Below are 19748 nucleotides of genomic sequence, written 5' to 3' on the forward strand. Positions count from 1 at the left end.
ACACATGGACACAAGTATTACCTTAACTGCAGACAGTGCCCTTCCCTGATCCATATTGTGGTACTGTAACCTAGCAGCCAAATGGTTGGTACTGCAGGGGTTTGGGCCTACTTGTCCCAAAGACAAAATACACAGGAAACCTTGTTGCCCTTCACCCCACGTCGGGCTATAGGAATTCCACATCCCTGCACCCTCAGTCTTCTAAGTCTATAGACCAGGATTTGGTGGTTGACCGTGTCAAAGGCTGCACTGAGGTCCAGGAGGATGATCACAGTGGTACCGCCTGCGTACAGGATTTTTTTGCACTCTTCGACTACTAATAACAGGGCTGTTTCTGTTCCTTGGAGTGGTCGGAAGCCAGTCTGTGATGGGTGGAGGAGATTATGAGTCTCTAGAAAAGCCAACAGCACTGAATTAACATATTTTTCTGCTATTTTACTGATCTCTGGGAGAAGCGAGATGGGGCGATAGTTTCCCAGGGAGTCAGGGTCAAGGCTGGGCTTTTTTTAGGAATGCCTTCACCATAGCTTTCTTCCATGGAGGGGGAACCACTCCGGAGGCAAGTGAGGCGTTGATCAACTCCAGTATAATGGGAGAGATGGTTTCAGCAACTTGTTTCAGAATATTGAGAGGTGCTGGGTCTCTGGGTGACCTGCTTTTCACCTGTGCTGAGATGCTTTCAAGCTCCTCAGGGTTCATCAGGGTAATTGCCTCCAGGCTGGATTCCATGCTGTGGGGACTGATATCCAATATTTGGCCATCTGCCAGGGGGAATGATGTGTAAATGGCTTGAATTTTTTTGAGGAAAAAGTCTGCTAGTTTATTACAGCGTGAACCTGAAGTATCGGGGGTCACTGGGGGGTGGAGGGACTCTGAGCAGTGTTTTCGCTATGCGAAAAATCTCCCGCACACAATTAGCTGCCGAAGAAATATTTTCTTCATAGTGGTCAGCCTGGGCTAATTTAATTTCAGCTTTGTACAGTTTAATACCCTTCCTATATTTCAGTTTCTTATTAGAGGAAAAATCCTTCCTCCAAGTTCTTTTGAGTTTCTTGCAGGTTTGCTTTAACGTCCGAAGCTTTGGAGGGTAGCATGCCATTCTGTTAATTCCAATTTTCATCTGGGTCCTTTTTATGGGGAGAATTTGGTCTAAGGAGCATTCTATCCACTTGTTAAAAGTCTCATTAGCAATTACAGCATCAGGGTCAGGGACTGGTTTCATTTTTTCAAATTCTAAAATCCAGTGTTCTGTCGAGAGTTTGGGCCAGGGACGTGACCTTGTTCTAATTGGCTTAGTAGGGGGCGTGGCATATTTGGTAGTCCAGTAAAAAGGGACAAGAAAATGATCAGACCATGGTACCGGCATGGGTTTTACTCCTATTAAGTCTTCCAAATTGGAGAAAATAGAATCTAGTAGGTGTCCTTTCATATGGGTTGGATTGGCAACTTTTTGGGAAAACTGGTAGGCTTCAAGATCATTTGTTATCTCAGCTGCGGCCATCTGTGAGAGGTTGTCGAAATGGGATTAAAATCTCCAAATAAAGTGAAGTTGCCAGGGGTACTGGCTAGGTTAGCAGCAATTTCGGGCAGAGATTTACAGAATTGTCCCAAGGACCCAGGGCGCCAATAGATTAGAATACCCGACAGGGTGAGCGTGGGTGTGAAACCTATTTAGAACACAAGGTTCTCACAGTCTGGTATTGGACTTCCAGATGTGAGACAGGTCAGTTGATTTTTGTTAATAATGGCGATCCCGCCACCTTTACCTGAGGCCCGATCTAGCCTCTGAATATTGTAGCCCGGAGGGAGAGCTTGGACGAGATCGGGATCGGGATCAGTACCTGGATTGAGCCAGGTTTCTGTCAGAAACAGAACCTCTAGCCCTTCTTCCTCCAAGAGAATTTTAATTTCCGCCGCATGCTTAGGCAGCGACCTGCAGTTAAGTAAAAACATTTTGTAAGAATTAAGCTTAATTAAGTTGCTATGTAAGGGAGTTGACAGTTTAAAGGGGCAATGTATGCACTTGGTGAGGCTACAGTGTGGATCAAATGAGCATAGGCAGTTTTCCACAATAGGTCCCTATAATTGAAGCAGCTCTTCTGCCTTGTAATAATATTGGTTTTGGGAAAAAGATGCAGGGGTTCTGGCCCCTAGCCCCAGCTGGGCGCAGCCAGGCTTGCCTTTGGCATGCCTACGGCACGCCCGCTAGGCGCGTCCGCTGGGCATACGATCACACATGCCTCTTACGTAGAGATTTAGCCCCCCGAAATGAGGGAGCTGAGGGGAGGAGCCACGTCCCTCCGCAACAATCGGCAAGAAAAGCCGCGGCGGACCAGGGATCGGCATTTACAAAGTGCAAGTGCTTTAGGTGAACTTAAAGAGAATCTGATGCCCTGAAGGATCGTAAGGCTAAAAGTACTGAATATTTAAAATGATGCCAAAGTTAAAATGCTAATTGTTAAAAATGACATGCAGGCTGCTGGGTTGGCGCACTGCTGCTTACCACTGTTCTCATTTAACAGTTACAAGCATCCCCACCCTGCTCTTCCAAATGGTGTTTAACCAACAGAGGTTTATTTTATATATACTGGACACTTCTGAATGTGAACAAACTCCACCTACATACAAATGGCAACTGCTAAGCGGACAACAACTAATTGCTAAACTTAGTTAAATGTTAGTTAGGCACATTTAACAAAGGCTTAGATAAGTGTAGAATATTGAATGAAGAATCCAGTTGGAAACCATATTTAATGTAAATCTGCATAAGTAGAGCATTTAATAATATTTCTACCTACATTCTTGCCATTAAAATATGCAAAATGTTGAGTTCTCAGTAGATTGATAGTAGCAAAAAATTATTTTGGCAATTGGAAATACACCATCAGATTATCCGAAACATCAAATTGAACTGTAATCAAGAAAATATGTTGAACGTTTTGTAACAAATATAGAACGTTCATTCACATTTAGTACAAACGTTTTTTGAGAGTTTGTTTGAAACAGTAGTATCTGGAAACCCATTGGGTTTGTTGTCTTGTTTTCCGTATATGTTCAGACATTTTGAGCTATTTTCTTATGAATATTTTAAATTTACCTTTCTTCCTAATGGCTGCAGAGGTATATAATCCTAACATATGTTTAAAGTTTTCATTAGCAGTTTATCAATAATATAATCTCGGCAGCATGACTGCATTGTTTGTTTTCCTTAATTATTTGTAATAGTTTACTGATTAACACAGTTCAGTGTAAATAAATACCCCATTAAATAAACAATATATTTATGATGAAATTGGAATAAATACAAGGTTAAAATGTGTTTTAAACTGTTGCCAGATCTCTCTAGCCACAGTTGTAAATTGCTTATACTTTCCCCAGTTTGTCTGCTAACGTTAAAGCTCTGGGATAAACCACCTTAGAAGCTGGAGAAAAAAGAGTCCATATTAAGGCCCATGGGGTTTTAGGTAGTATTGTTACATTTAAGCATTGCTAGAGTTTAACATGTCTAATTAATTTAATAATTGTTGACATTTTTATATCTGAATCTCTGAGGGATAGAATGAGAGTCTGTAAAATCATGCTCGATGTTTGCTTTTTATTCCCCTCTTGTAGGCCAGATATTAACCAGGAATGTGAACGTGGATGCTACTTGTGAAGATGTAGAAGTGGGTGCTCCCTTGAAAGATAATGAAGCTATAGCACATGCAGGGTTGGCGGCACTTCCAAAGAAAATTCAAATTGAAGCTTCCAGCTCAGATTCAGAGATAGAGCTCGTCCCAACTATAGAGGATTGCAATAATGGCACAGCCGATAAGCCTGGACTTCTGCCTCCGTCTATGAATGATGAAAAGGACACTGCAATGTAAGAAGAATGCAACATAAATTAAAAGAGGGTTGTAAGTGTGTGATTGGGTCTCTTGTGTCTCACAAGGTTGTTGATGCTTGTGGTGTTGAGTTGGTTGATTTAAGTTTACATTGGGAAGCTTGCTGGCTGAGACTGTTGTTCATGAATTACTACTTGAAAAAAGGTGCTGGTGGCAGATACCCTCAAGTAGAGGCAGAAGACACTGCAATGAATATATGTCATTGAGAGTAGATTGGTTACAGTAGTCTTAGGAATACATGCTCAGAGACAGTAGTAGGGTGGCAGCAGCTCTGGGCTTGTTAGAGAAGGTATAGGGGAAAGTAAGCTGGGCTTGTTAGAGGCGCCATAGAAGAAACCATTTAGTGGTACATAGACCATGACATTGCAGGCTAATTACAGGTAATAAATAAAGGTGGGTTTGCAGCATTTTTTATTTATGTGTAAAAAGGGAAAATAGGATTTGCCATGCCCACTGGTCACATTTGGAATTAGACGAGTGCTTCTTGGTAACGAAATTTGACCTTTGTGGGGCCTCTCTAGTCTAGCAAGCTAGTCTGGTGTTAAATCAGTGGGTGGTGGGCAAACATTCCTAGGTCCTTTGTCCCCCCACTCAGGAGGTGTGCACTGTGATCATTATTGGGCCTCCGTAGGCCAGTAAGCCTGTTGGGTGTCTGGAATCCACAGAGGTAGTAGGAAATCCAAACCAGGAATGGCTGCTCTATCTTTGCCTCTTTTAGTAGTCCTAATTGTAGTTTCCACCAGGCAGTAGCATCTTGCATAAAAGGTAATACCCCCAAAAAATTAAACATGAACCAATAAATTCAAAAGCAAGCAAGCAATTTTACAAATGGAAACATGCTACCAATTAATAATGATTTAAATAGTGAAGAAAACAAAGCAATCCAACAGCTCCAGAGCATTGGAGTGTCACCTTGCTCAACTAAACCAGCTCTAGCAGCAGAGGTTAATATTTCTTGATTTGAAATAAAATATATGTATTCTGTCGCACTATGCTTAATATATCAAATTAAAATTGTTTCTCATATTTATATCATTCACAGATTTCATAATGTCTAATGTAGCAACCTACAAGATTTCACACAAAGACATACCTTTACTAACATATATCAGTTATACCTGTAATAAGGAAATCTCAACCAACAATCCAACCCATTGGAAATGTAGCAAACATTATTCAAGCAAATGGTATGGCTGTGCTACAACTATAAAATATTACCAACAACAGGGGCAGCCCAACACACCTGAACCAGGGGCAGTAGTGTCTATTCCTAACAAAGGTTCAAGAAGCAAATTGCTTAAAAATACAAGACAAAAATACACAAATCAAAAATACATTAATGAAAAAAGGGAAGAGAGGGGAAAGAAAGCAAAAGAGAAAAATAGGAGTAACAGTCTGTTTCTTTATATTTTCTTTCACTCCTTCTCCTTTCTCTTTATTGTTTAAGTGGGTCTTTTCTTGTGACCCATATGTATTATTCAGATATTGAATTATTTGTGACGCTCAATGGAACTTTTAGTCCTGAGGATAACCGTGTAATTCTACAGTGGTCGAAACGCCGTCTACGCCTTTTGTGGCCAATATTTATGAAGGACACATCTATTTTTGTATATGTTGTACCCTCACTGTTACGTATATTTTTTCGTTTGCCACCTGTCTGGTTTGTGATTTGTATTGTTTTCATACCAGAACATTGTTTTGAGCGTTATTGTCTTAATTGTTCCTGATTTTGTAATAAATTTACATTGACTGTTTTTTTGCATATGGTTACTCCTATTTTTCTCTTTTTCTTTCTTTCCCCTCTCTTCCCTTTTTTCATTAATGTATTTTTGATTTGTGTATTTTTGTCTTGTATTTTTAAGCAATTTGCTTCTTGAACCTTTGTTAGGAATAGACACAACTATAAAATAGCAACATAGAAAATACTAAAGAGCACAATCACCCATGTAATATGTCCTAAGTACAGATCTGAAATATTATCCAAGATTTAAAAGAAGCATCTGCTAGTTCTGCTGCTCCAACAGGGACAATACTTGAAGATTATATATCTAATACCCTTGAGCAGGTAATAAAGCAGATTCCCTCTAGTCCTAATTTAAGAAGAATATTAACCTGAACTCAAAGAACAGAAAGATAAGCTACACCCACACTAAAAGATTTTGAATAAATAGACATTTCATTCCACCTTACTGAAGCTCATGCTAAAGAATTTTTTGTTTTATATGACAGTGAAAATAACGAGAAAAGGTTAATGGTGTTCAGCACATGTGACAATATACCATCCGTGACACACAATGTAATTGGTTAATGGGTGGCACATTTAAATTCTACCTACCATCCTTTAGCTAGATATGTACACAATCTCTGGACAGCAAATATATGCTATCATTCTAATAATCTATGTACTTCTATTGCATAAACAAAGTAGGATAAAAAAATAACAGTTATGTCCATAGAAAAATTTAATGGACCTTGAAACAACGATGCATACAATTTTTAAAGTATACCCAGAAGCAGCAATACAATGAAATTTTTTTCATTTTAGTTCGGCCCTATTGAGGTATCTACAATAGTCCACTCTAAGCATCAACTATGCTACCAAATCATGTTGATTTTGAAATACAAAACTACTACCAAAACATTTGTACCTCCTGCGGTAGCTAAGCACTACAGTCTACTCCTAGACTCAAAATTCGGCAGAACTAATGAAGAAAAACCTAACTTCTTCTCTGGATTGCCTTACAGACTAGGTTTGTTGCATGTACTGTTCAGGGCACAGGCGCCAACCCAGATTCCACATACCCTGTTGGAATGTCTACAATAGCACCGTAAACCAGAAAGCAGAATGCAGTGGAAGTGTGGAATAACTCCTTGCATGGCACACTTGTAAAGGCCTGCTCTACCCTGTATCAATTTATTGACATTTTAGCACAATTTCAAGAATTTATGTCAATAAGGCCAATATACCTAAAACCACTCCCTAAACCTTCCAAACAAACTATTTCAAATTCATGAAATGTTAACTGAAAAAGTTCAACTTTTTGAAAACAACAAAGTTCTATACTACTTAGAAGCCATCCCGCAAACAATACTGTGACCTGCTCCACCAAAAATACAAAAAATCAACCACCAACAACCCACGTTACCTGACCAGCAATGAAACTGTGAGAGTTAAAGAATATTTTTTTAATAAAATAAATTGAAACCTATTTTATTACAATCTATAAATTATAAATCTTGAAAATGTGTTGCATTATAATAACAGAAGTACAATAAAATTAATTATTGAAAAAGCATAAACATATACATTAGGTCAATTCATATATCAACAATATGCAACAAATTAAAAACATAATATATAAAGAATAGTTCAATAAAAAAATCCTCCTTACACACATCCTACAACAACAAAAAAATCATAATACAAAATAGAGAATGTCATGTATAAATAACACTATTGAAAGCAAACATGAATCACACAAATCATTTTACATATTCAATCCAGGCTCATCATCGAACTACCTAGAAGAGCCCACACCACCCTTCTACTCAAATAACTACAATGGCTCCCCATCAACAGAAGGTGCCAGTTCAAATAGCTAACCCACGCATTCAAGGCCCTGCACAACAAAGGACCTCCCTATCTTAACCACAGGGTAAATTTCCACCAATCTGTCAGACAACTGTTTTCCGCCTCCCTCTCTCCTGCCCACAATCCCTGCATGCACAGAAGCAGGAGTGGCGGACGCGCTTTCCCCTTCCCGGCCGCAAAGACCTGGAACGGCCTCCTCTCCTCCTCCAGACAGCCCCCACCCTGCAGGAATTCAGAAACAGCCTAAAAACCTAACTATTCGGGGGAGGAGCCAAGATGGCGACCGGAACGGCAGCGTAGGCTCCCGGCTCCGTGAACCTCCACATCCCGCACAGATATCCTGCATGAGATCCTTAGCCTGCGCTATATCCCCGTGTTGGTGAATGAGAGCGGCAACCGATCGTGTGACTCCGAAGTTTCTGGCGGCGGTACCGCCGGAGAAATGTCCATTTGAAGTTTGCGGCCTGTGCAGCCCTGGAACCGGGACCTCGAGTGGACAACATGGCCGGGCGGCAGTTCAACAACAGCGGCCTTTGGTGACTGGGTGGAGTCGGACTACCGGAGCGGTGCGAATATCGGCCTACATTTCGCCGTGGTCGTTCCTACCACTAAGCGTAGCGGAACGAGTGCATGCCCGAGGTGGCAATTTCAAGATTCTCCGGTGATTGCCTCAGCCTTCGCCGGTGAGCTGCCCGGACGCCGCCCGTAACTCGCCCTGATTCTTGCGGGCTGCTCCCGGATTTTCGCGGGCGCTGGTCCGTGGTGGGGATGACTGTTGCCCGTGACCACACACCGGATAAATTTTTGCCTGCCCCCGGAACCCTGTTCCCAGTGACATGGAACTTCGAGGCGCTTGTCCCTGAGTCCCGGTCCCACTCTGGGTTGGACCTACCCGGCGGCCATCTTGATAGGACGAGGTCTACCATCCTGTCCACTAGGTCGCAGCAAGATTGGGAGTGTGCAACTATGAGGAGCGTAGCGGAGCGAGCGCCGGGAGCTGTGCTGGGGTACGGTGACCTTCTCGAAGCTCTCGGTGCCCTTCATTCCACCTTGGTTCACGGCGCCTGGGTATTAGGGAGTAAGCTTGATGGGGTGGCATCAGCGTCGGAACAGTTGCGGCCTGCCTGTCCCCAGGTACACAGGGACTTCCTACACTGCACACAGGAGGATAGTGTCGTGGCCGCCCCTGTGAATAGCGAACAGCTGGAAACTCCGGACAGTGAACTAACGTGTGATCGGCCGGCTGTGGGTCTGGTCTGTTCCGGAGGTCTTGGACCTGAGTGGGGGGTGGTGGCCTTGTCCCGTGCGCGGCCTCCGGCGACCCAGGCAATATACAAGCAACGGTCGCCTGCCCTGGCTGATTCCGCCTTCCTGGACCTTGTGTGCAGTTCAGATCCTGGGGCAGCACTGGGAAAGACGACCCTCCATAATGCTGACTGTGTTGGTATTCAGAGACTTCCACCCTACCTGTGTGTGTCGCTTCCTGGTCTTTTTTGGACGCTCCTCTTCCTTGTAACATTGTACATGGCACTGGGTCGATTGGTATGCATGGGTGGATTCGCAAAGAGTGGCCAAGGATGAGGCTAATCCTTCAGAGGTGGTCATTCAATAGGCGGGCGGGCTCAGGGGTTGCGTGCTCTCACGGCATAACTGTTAGTGTAATAGGTGCATAATGCTCCCCATTTTTCTTTGACATGAGCGATTTTGTGTTGTTTATTGTTTGCTTTGGGGGAAAACATATTGTGCGGGAGGGAGAAGCCGGGGGCAGGTTTTGAAGGCCCTCCTCCAGTTTATTAATACTCTCTCTACCCCCCCGTCTGGTGGGGTTTCTTTTCTTACTCCTTTTTCTCTGTTTCTTCTATATTTCGGGTCTGGTTCCGGGGCGACAGGCACACTGCTGGGGGGGGGGGGGCCGTACTCATCTGCAGAGGTGCAGGGTGGGGGGTTGGGGGAGGGGACTCTTTAGTCTTTACTCCCTTTTTTTTTTTCTCATGGCCTCCTTTTTCTTCTCTTATTCTTCTTGGTCTTTCTTCTCTGGGATCAGCATGGTAGAACTCCTTCGTTGTTAATCACCGCATTTTCGTGTGTGCCACAATTTCCGTGGCGTTTTCTGGGTTTTAGGGCAGGGGACTGCAGGCACAAATGGCCGTGATATTCCTCCACATCCTGAACTTCCTGTTTCAACGCCATTGATTAGATAGATTGCTGTTTATTGTTGACGTTTATTATTCTGCCTGTCATTTTTCGCTGCTGGGAAACTGTTTGGCACCTGATCCTTCCATCCTCCCTTATTATAAAATGAAAACCATTTGTATCCTGGTCTCCTACTTGGGCTGTTCAGTGGCCGAGAGTGTACTAGCATGGAGATTCTGCTCCCCGAGGTGCTGCCTGTGATAAAATTTGATTTCTGTTACTCTGACTGCTTAGCGGCCGGCCCCGGGGGTTGTCGGCCCATACTTGTTATTGGTTGAAATGTCAATAAAGGTTTTTCAAAAAAAAAAAAAAAAAAAACCTAACTATTCGACTGACGACCCACAGCAGCAGCACCCCTCCCCCCAGCGCCTGGATACCCTCATGGGTATTAAGCAGTGCTATACAAATCCTGGTTGATTGATTGAAATGCATTTGATTACAAACTAAAACTCAATAAAAGTAAACAAAAGGATAAATGTACACAGTTTAGTTGCTGACGCGGCCTGGAACAAGAAATCCAATCCAAATCCACATATGGCAATCCATTCAAAGATCCCCTACCCCAAAAATGAAAAAGTATAATCCTTCTCAAAAAGCAGATGTTCACAAAAAACTGCATCAAGACCATGGAATCTCTCCAAAACTAGAAAAATTTGTTAAAAAAAGAAATGCTGAAGGAAAACTGAAAAATGATAAGACACCATTTTCTTGAAACAAAATTAAACTCGCCGTAAAGTCTTTTTTTAAATACAAAAACATACATTCCCACCCACAAATCAAAGTTATTCTGAAACCACAAAAACAACACCTTCACACTACCTACATCTTACTTATAGACTAAAAGTAAAACACTACTGAGACTAAAAGTAAAACACTCCTGAAAAACATTCAAAGCCCTCTACCTTTTCTTTTAACCTACATACAATAGAAACACTGACATATTGCTAACTGCAACTAATAAAACTAGTAGCTCTAAACTCTATAACCTATACTAACCTCGTCAACAGAACCACTCAACCTATTAGCAAAAGTTACATTTTTAAAAGAGAGTTATGTTACCTGAAATGCAGAGCAGAATCCCTGGAACCACCATCCTTGTTGACCATTGCTGCAAACTATTGAAGTTTATTATTTACTGAAATGCAGCTTTATTTTTTTTATAAGCATTTTTCATGCAGTATGCGATATTTAATATTGTCAAAAAGTATGTTAAAAATCACTATTAAACATTTTTAAAATACTTATTTTAAATGTTATATTTTGGAAAAAAATGTTTATTTGAAAATGTTGATTATTTATAAATGAATTATTTGTTTACATATAGGACTTATATGTTTGGGTTACAGGGTGGGTGGAGTTGGATTTACTATTCTAAGTACAATTCCACTATAATTGGTGAGATTGCATATTTTTGGGAGGTGGTGGTGGTTAGGTTTACTATCCTAACTCCCAACCTACTTTCATTGGGAACAATGTTTTTTGAAAGAGGGCAGATTTTCAGTTTAAACCTTATTTCACCTAAAATAGGAAAAGTACATATATTTTGCAAGATCCGATATACTATTCTAACTCCAAATCCACCTTAGTTAGGGAAAGGGCATTTAATGTGAGGGTGGGTGTAGGGGGGGGCAGATTTGCTGTTGTAACTCCATTTCTGCTTTTTTAAAAAAAAGAAAATTTAAAAACATTTTTATTGTTCTTTTAAATTAATTGGCACTGATTACAGAAGTCTAGAATTGTATGTACATACAGCGTGCACAGCCGTGCCAACACTTAAGTAACGTCTTCATGAATATGCATTGCTCACATCTCTCACCTGCCCCCCTTCTTATGCGCACAATAATTACCACTCTCTCAAAGGTTACTCTGATTGTGTCCATTAGTCACTCAGGTCCGGGTTCGATTCTTCAAGCGGCGGGGTACATATATTCCCACTCAAAGCATTCCACTTCCCCCACACCCGTGTCCATTTCTTGGGGCACCCTCTGTGGATAAAAAACACCTTCTCTACCACCATTGCTCTATCCATGTCTCCACACCACTGTCGAAGTGTGGGGATGACTGGCGCTCCCCAATGTTGAGCTATATTACATTTAGCCAGCATCATAACCAAAGTCGCCCAGTCCTGAGCCGCATGATTAAGGTCTGTCGGCTCCTAAATGTTGAGAAGACATCTCTTAGGTTCTGGGGGGACAGTAGGTTCACAAACCTGTGTGATAGTATCCAAGATAGCTTACCAGTAGTGCATGATTGTGGGACAACCCCACAAGGTATGATAGAAAGTACCCGGTGACCCGCAACCCCTCAGACATACCGGGCTGTCAGTTCATCCCATTTTGTATAGTGTCATTCTTGTGTAATATGTTCGGTGCAATCTTGTGAGTTGTACTAGCTGTAATTTGGATGGTAGGGCTACTTTACGTGGGGACGCAAGGGCCTCCTTCCAGTTCGTATCGTCCAGCTTCCCCAGCTCGGCCTGCCATTTCTCACGAAGGGCGACCATGGGTCCCGCCAGTTATTAATAATTTTGCGATATGTCCAGGAAATGACCTTTCTAGTCAGGCAGTCTGTCAATAGTCTGTCCTCAAGTGGTGAGGACTCGGGGAGATCGGTGCCTGGTGGAATAGCTTTTGTGAGCGCATGTTTGATCTGTAAGTAGCAATATTGTTCCGTCAAAGCCATCTCATATGTTTCCTGCAGTTGGGAGAATGGAATGACCGCACCTTTTCTCCACAGGTCCCCTACCCTCGATATACCTATGAGGTCCCATCGGACGTAGCCTTTGCTATTACGGAGTCTACCTAATCGTCGGGTGTTCCAAAGTGGTGTATGTTGCGTTAAGAACCCCTCCCAGCCAAGCGCACGGAGCGGCGTGAACCAAATGTGTACAGTGTGTGCAGTTGGTCCCGATAGTGTGTGTTAACGGGATTTGTTGTATAGTGCACCCAGAACACCTTCAGTGCCGAGAGTGTGTCTGTGCATGAGAAGCGCAGGTTCTTCCTGTGGGTCATGTATCCACTGGTTTACCACAATAAGCTGCAAGGCCCAATAGTATGTTTTGATATTGGGTAGGGCGATCCCGCCGTCGTACTAGCCCCTTACCAATTTATGCAGGGCTATGCGGGCAGGTTTCCAATCCCAGAGAAGATGACTTACTTCTGCGTCGATTGCTTTGAAGTAGGAATGAGGAACCGGTAATGGAGTGTTCTGCAGGGCGTATAGAAACCTGGGGAGTGCCGTCATTTGTAACAGGGCGGCTCGACCCAAGAGTGTCGGAGGTAGGGAGTGCCAATGTTTAACGTCGCGGCGGAGCCTTTTCAGGGGCTCCAAGAGGTTTTTCTCGATGAAATGTGCGGGTTGGGAACTGATATATATTCCGAGATATTTAAACCCCCTGTCCATTTCCGCTTTTTATTGGGGGAAAGTGCACATATTTTAAGGAGGTAGATTTACTATTCTAGCTCCAATTCCAATTTTAACTTTAACACCACTTTTGTTGTGGAAAGTCAAATTTTGGGATGAGATGTCAGATTTACTGTTCTAATCCCAATCCCATTGAGGCACATGCATGTAATTGAGAAGGTCAGATTTACTATTCTAACTCAAGTCCTCTTTTTATTTGGAAAATTTCATGTAATTAGGGGGATCAGATTTACCACTTTAACTCCAGATTTCGTTTCATTGAGGACAGTACAGATTTTCAGTGGGCTGGAGTGTCAGACAAACCATTTTAGCTCTTAAGCCATGTACATTGGAGGAAAGTGCACAGATTTAGAGGGGGGCACACGTACTATTCTAACTCCAGCCCGCTGTCATTGGAGAAACTGCATATTTTAGGGGTGTCGGATTACCTATACTAACTCCAAACCCACTTTCTTTGGGGAAAGTGGTTCTAAATGGGGATGAAAAATTTACTATTCTTACACCAATTCCATGTACACTAGAAAAGATTTTTTCGAAGAAGATCAGATGTACCATTATGACTCAAAACCCACTAAGAATTGTGAAAATATGTATGTTTGGGGAAGACAGTTTGAATATTCTAACTCCAAAACCACTTTCAGTAATTAAAGTTTGTTATAATTGTGGGTATAAGATTTACTGTTCTAAATCAAATCCCACTTTCAATGGGGAAATTTCTTTTTTGGAGGTGATCATCTTTACTATTCAAACCCGAAAACCACTTAAATAGTGAACATACATTAACTTATGTAGGTCAGAATTAACACTAACCCCAGGTACCAAGTATATTCATTGGAAAAAATGCATATATTGAGGGAGGATCAGATTTACTGACTACAACCCCACTTTCATTGGGTGAAGGGACCATATTTATACATTCCCCACATCGAATACGTTTTTATTGGTATTTAAATGTATGGCTACTGCAACATCATTAGAACAATTCTAAACGGGAGCATCAAGAAATCTCACCTCCCTCCCACTTGTATGCCCTCTCAAAATGCTGTCCATCTTCCTGCCGCCCCATTCACCCACCAATCACGCTGTGTCAGCTCAATAAGCATTTACGACAGCCTTTTGAGGTATTCCAGTCTTGGGGATGACTTCCCATTGTGGGTTTGTAAGACTATGGAATAATAATCACCCAGTTTGAAGTGGTCTAGAATCTTGAGCATGGGTACCTTCTAGGGGCAAGAAAGAACCTTGAAGCTTTGCTAATGTAGCCAATAAGCTGGCTCCATTGTTTGGTGAACATTTTCCCTCACCCTGTATGCACTCAGCAATTTTTCCATTCCAACAGTCCATCACAGTTTTTCAATCCATGTTTTGAAGGAAGCATCCTTTGGCCCCAAAAAGCTAAAATGGTATGCTTGGCACCAGCAGTAAATGGGAGATGAGCCGGCTGTGGCTGCCGTATAGTGGGTAAATGTAGCTGGATGGCTCAACTGTATCACTTCCGGACATGTAACCAGTTTTGGTAAAGTGATGTGCTATATAATTGTCAGTGTGGAAATCTAGAAATGTTTAAGGTTTGGGCAGGAACAAAGGATGTGCTTCAGTGTTTCATATGCTCCACAACCACTTCAACACCATTGACTGCCCTTCCTTTCCTTTTCATATGTGGCAGTCTTGTTGGGGTACGGTGCCAACGGTATAGGATTTTCAGCAGTATTGCCTACCGACTGCATGGAAGCAAATTTGTTTGTCCGAATTAGAATTTTTCTCCATTGTTTCTGGTTAAGTGTGATTTTTCCAAGCTTGTTGGAACACAAAATGCTGGTCTTCTCATTTGAGATTTAGTATGTTATTTTATAGATTTTGGAAGTCTCATGGTTTTACTTCAAGTTATTAAGTATTTTTAGAAAGGTCTCAGGGTTCTTTCGGGTAGCTACTTGTCAACTTCTAGGATTGTGCATTCCGAGACACAGTTGGAGGTATCGGAAATAATCAGTTTCTGGAAGTGCATATTCTTCCCTGAGCTTCTCGAATATTTTAAGGGTGTTGTGATCAAACATGTCCCTGAGCCTGTTGTGAGAGGTGGCCTTGTTAGTCCAGGAGTAAACTTTGTATTTCCCCAGAAAGAGAGGTAAAAGGTGATGGAAAATAAGTTAGCCTCTATTTGACCGCTATCCTGTCCTAGGTCTCTAAGGTGGTCCTTGTGATGGGTGATTTATAGAGGGTATTGGTTCCTTTACCTTAGTCTGCCAAGGGATTTTCCACACTGGGCCCACTGCCATGATATGGTCAATCACACACCAACCTTTATTGGTCTCCCTTTCAGCAAAAGAAATTGCAAATGGGCAGCGGAATAATAGTGAAAAAGATTGAGAATTCCCAACGCCCTATGTCTCGGTCGTACTCTCTACTTTACTCTCCCAATTATATAAATAGCACATAGCTTGTAAGTCATGCATGTAGTCCCTCGAAATCTGGAGGGTTAGTGTTTGGAAAACATAATGTATGGATTTATGAAATCTATGAGACAGCTGCATAGTGTTTTCCTGCCCGCTACCAACATTAAAGTAAGGGAGATCTGGAGTTCGCCTCTACAGGCAGTTTAATGAATGTGAATGACAGCTGAAGTATGTTTATTTATTCAAACAGTGTTAACTGATATGCACCTTTTAATATTTTCAATGCAGGTTTCGGAAATACGGCTTTAATCAAAGAAGTTTGAGGCATCCAGCAGTTAAAAGACCAAAAACTAAAACAGCTATTCTTCAAAGTCGCAGGAAACACCTAAAGGTATTAACCATTAGATTGGTTGGAACAATCCAATTCTGTTGATCCAGTTATACCCATTTTTTTTTTTATCTGCTGCTACCAGGTTCTTATTGCCGTTTGCTTTTTTTTTTAGGAATGTTAGATTTATTCAAGCATACTTCATTGTGTTTTTTTTTAAGCATAGCTTAAATTTTTTATGACAATAGTGAAGGATTTAAAGCTAGGCAGTCAGCTTTTTTTAATGTACAGCATAGCCTCACAGTGTAAAAAAAGGGCTGAAAAATACATCTATTCCTGGTAGATTCATTTTTCTTTTTCATGGTGTATGAATGTTTTTTTTTCACCCAGCCCTAAGAGATTTCTGGTATTATTTACAACAGTACTTGCACTTGCCATTGTCGTCAATAGGTATAGTGCCCCAGGAATACCTGCCTGCCACTACCCTGGCCCCAGTTTCTCTAGTTTTCCTATGCTTTTGTGGAGAATATTTGATTTGTTACTTCCAGTTTTTTTGTTTTACCTTTTTTTAATTGTTCAAAAGTTAAAAAACGGAGTTGTTCCTTGAACACCAAGAGGCTTAAAAACGTGTACTTTTCCCTCAAGTATGTCTCATCACTGCAAACGGTGCTTCGCATGGGTACATACCATAAGTTCATAAGATGGTAAATATGCTTCTATAGCAAAGCATGAGAATCACATCTATTGCATATAACTTTTCTAGAGCAAATATATGTATTTTTCGAGCATCCGTTCAAGAGCGAATGTACAGCTTCCTATGATTCTCCATCGCAGTAAGTATCTCTTTGCATACCATGTCATTTGAATTATTCTTACACTTTCAGATGTATACCCTGTCTGTTAAAGTAAGAGAGCAGTGTCAATTCATTCAATGCTAGCACATTCCAGTTTACAATAAAAATCCTACATCGTAGTTAATAAATTATTGAAGCGGATGATATCCATTTATCTTCTATAAACAAATATTTTTGTGTTAAGGTTTATTACCCTTTTGGATTCTTCCAGTCTAATGTTTGGGTTTTGGTTTGGACATTACATGTGTGAATTTCTTTAAATATTTAGACACAGATTATTGCTTAATGTCACTTTTAATTTCAGCTGTTGTATTCTGCTTCCGTTTTTAGGTCTCGCCTGGCGTTGCAGCGCGCATGCGTTGCTCGCTCTGTGAGACCTCTTGTAATCGATAACATTCAGAAGTCGAGTGTAGTCTCCGCCTCGTATTTTCATTGGCTTACGTTATTGTTCAGGCTAAATGCTGGCTTTCTATTGTGAAGGAGGCTTTTTAGTCCTTCCTTGTTACCGCCCTGTCTCCTTTTAGCCCCGCCCACCCGGACTGGATCTTTTACTTGCGGCGGTAGACAGTGTCTTTTAATTAGTGGGTAAGCACTTTTTATTCCATTCCGCAGCTGCAGACGGGAGGCAGTGTGTTTGTGTACACTAGTTTTGTACTTGCAGCACGCTATGCATGCGTTCACTTTTACAATGGGGCCACACCTGCCACTAGCGGGACGGGCTGCGCAGCTCGTCCCAAACTTTTTTTGAAACATTAAATAATGGCGGGCACGAGTCTTGTTGTGCGCAGCTCACCCAACTCATTATCTTTAATTATAGCGGCTCGTGCGGTGCCCTCCCACGGCACGCCACTCTGTTTTGTACTGCGCGTTATAAAATGTTTTTTTTAAAAGCCCCTTTGGGGGATGGCCTCCTTGTTGCTAGCAGATGCGCAGCGTTAGTCCCACATAGTAAACTTCGCCGGAATCGGGTTACACAAGAAACGCTGCTACTTCTTGGTGAGTCCACACACAAGCTTTCGAGCTCCTTGAATCAACATCATGCTTATGCTTTGTCATTACACAGATCTTGGTTTCAGCAGCATGAGAGTTTATTTAACTCCCCACTCAATAACTTTTCCCCGGTCTTCCGACCCCCATTTCCACAGTAAACAGACACCGCAACCAGGCTCGCTTCACCTGCAACTTCACGTTTTTAATGTCCTTTGCCTCACGGCTCTTGATGCACACACATTGTTTATGGCCCAAGAATGACACAACAATATATTTTGCCCCCCTTTGCTACAGACACACTAACTGTAATCTTCATATCTCGTTTTATTAATTTTATTAATTTAACTCACCTCACAGCTTGTTACACACCTCGCTCAGTTCACGGCTCCAGGATTCAGCCACTTACATAATAATCTGAGTTATCTAGTACATCAATTAACCTGTGCCATGAATGTTCACACACACTTACTTTCAGTTACTTGTTTGAGGAAATGCCAGCTACTTGCCGAGCAGTGCTCTCATTGCATTTTCTTGAAAATGCTGCGTGTGAGCTGGCTGCCAGTGGCGTCCTCTTGGTGGACACTTATCTGCAGATTTGGCGGTCATATTGAAACTGGGCTTTCAAGTACTTGTGCTTCGAACTGAAATCAGTACAGAAAGTTCCTTCTGTACAAGTCACAATATGAAATCTTAAGGGAGCTTGATGAAAATTATGAATACTTGTAGGCTGCCACCCATGCTTTGTTCGCCCCAGCCATTTGTTCCTGAGCTTGTCAAGTGCCACACTTCTGCCTTCCGATTTGAATACTCACCAGCTGCCTCTCATAGAGGTTCCTTGTAAGAATACTGCACATGGGCGATGTCACACAGAGCCTGGTGGATGTAAGGTGCAGCTCCCAAGGTGCTGAAGCACTAGGATACTCCTAATTTTTCATGTACAGTCAGGGAGTGCATGTGCCTGCAGTGCCTTTCCCTCACCCATGCTTTCTGTCCTTGTGTTTTATTTTGTATTTGTATTTTTTAAAAAGTTTTATATAGCGTGAACTTGACCCGAAGATATCAGGTATGAAAGCGCTTTACATGAGCACCAGTTTAATTACAGATGGACAAATTCATGTTTTTGTTAAACACGAGGAAATTACGAGATTTGCCCACAATCACAATATGCTGAGCGTCATTGCCGCGACTCGAACCTGGTTCCCCAGATTCAAGGTCCACCGCTCTAGCCATAAGTCTACATCCTCTCCCCTTTAACCCACCCCCACCTTCCGTTGTTTCTAAAACCCTTGTTCTCCTCCCACTTTCCCTTGTTTGTAACCCACCCTCATCTCACCCACCACCCCCTTTTCCATTGTCCTTTATGTTTCCCTCAGGCCTCCATTCCTTTGGGCGCATTTGTGTGTTTTTGAGACCACCACAGAAGGAATTTTGCTACAAACTGGTTCAGAATGAGAACATACAGCGTAATGATTCAGGTGAAACCCGACTCACACTTGATTGCTTGGCGTCAAAGCATATGTTTTTTTCTGGCTTTGACTGGAGTTTTAACCAAGTCGCAAAAGATTTTGGAAGGTGCATGCTTTTTACAAGTTTATTTTATCAAAAAAATAATAACCAATTTCACGAAATTAATAAATATCTGCATTGTGTTCCACTTATGGGATGCCGCTCATGCTTTGTTTGCCCCAGCCATGTGTTCCTGCACCACGCTTCTGCCTTCTTGTCTGGCTCTCATAGAGATTCCTTGTGAGAACACTGCGCCTCCGCCTGTGCCACACATAGCCTGTTGGATGTAAGGGTGTAGCACTGAGCAAGGTACAGCAAAAGTGGAGCACTGAAGGTTATGCAGGCCGACTCCAGCTCTTATGTGAGCGGCTTTTCAAAATGTGGTTCTCCCGGTAATTGCACTGAGCACAGAACATTATGGACACTACAGTGAGGGACACAGGCCACTTCACTTGAATTTAATATAAGCATCTCTCCAGCATTTATTAACGAGTCCTTCCTGGATTGCCAAACAGATCTTTTATATACTCACCACTCTTGACTCTCTAAATACTATAGATGGGCAAGCCAACAAATGAACAGGAT

General features: G+C 42.1%; 1 protein-coding gene across 11 annotated transcripts in view; it reads left to right on the top strand.

The window, feature by feature from the left end:
- Window positions 1-19748, top strand: part of SETDB2 (SET domain bifurcated histone lysine methyltransferase 2) — a 617221-nt gene that overhangs the window by 422347 nt on the left and 175126 nt on the right. For all 11 annotated transcript variants that reach the window (XM_085621901.1, XM_085621902.1, XM_085621904.1 and 8 more), the window contains 2 exons: window positions 3613-3862; window positions 15774-15876. In XM_085621901.1, coding sequence (XP_085478027.1) covers window positions 3613-3862; window positions 15774-15876 — 353 coding nt within the window. The remainder of the gene's footprint in view (window positions 1-3612; window positions 3863-15773; window positions 15877-19748) is intronic.

Source organism: Triturus cristatus, chromosome 8 (genome assembly GCF_964204655.1).
Source record: "Triturus cristatus chromosome 8, aTriCri1.1, whole genome shotgun sequence".
In the NCBI taxonomy this organism is placed as follows: Eukaryota; Metazoa; Chordata; class Amphibia; order Caudata; family Salamandridae; genus Triturus; species Triturus cristatus.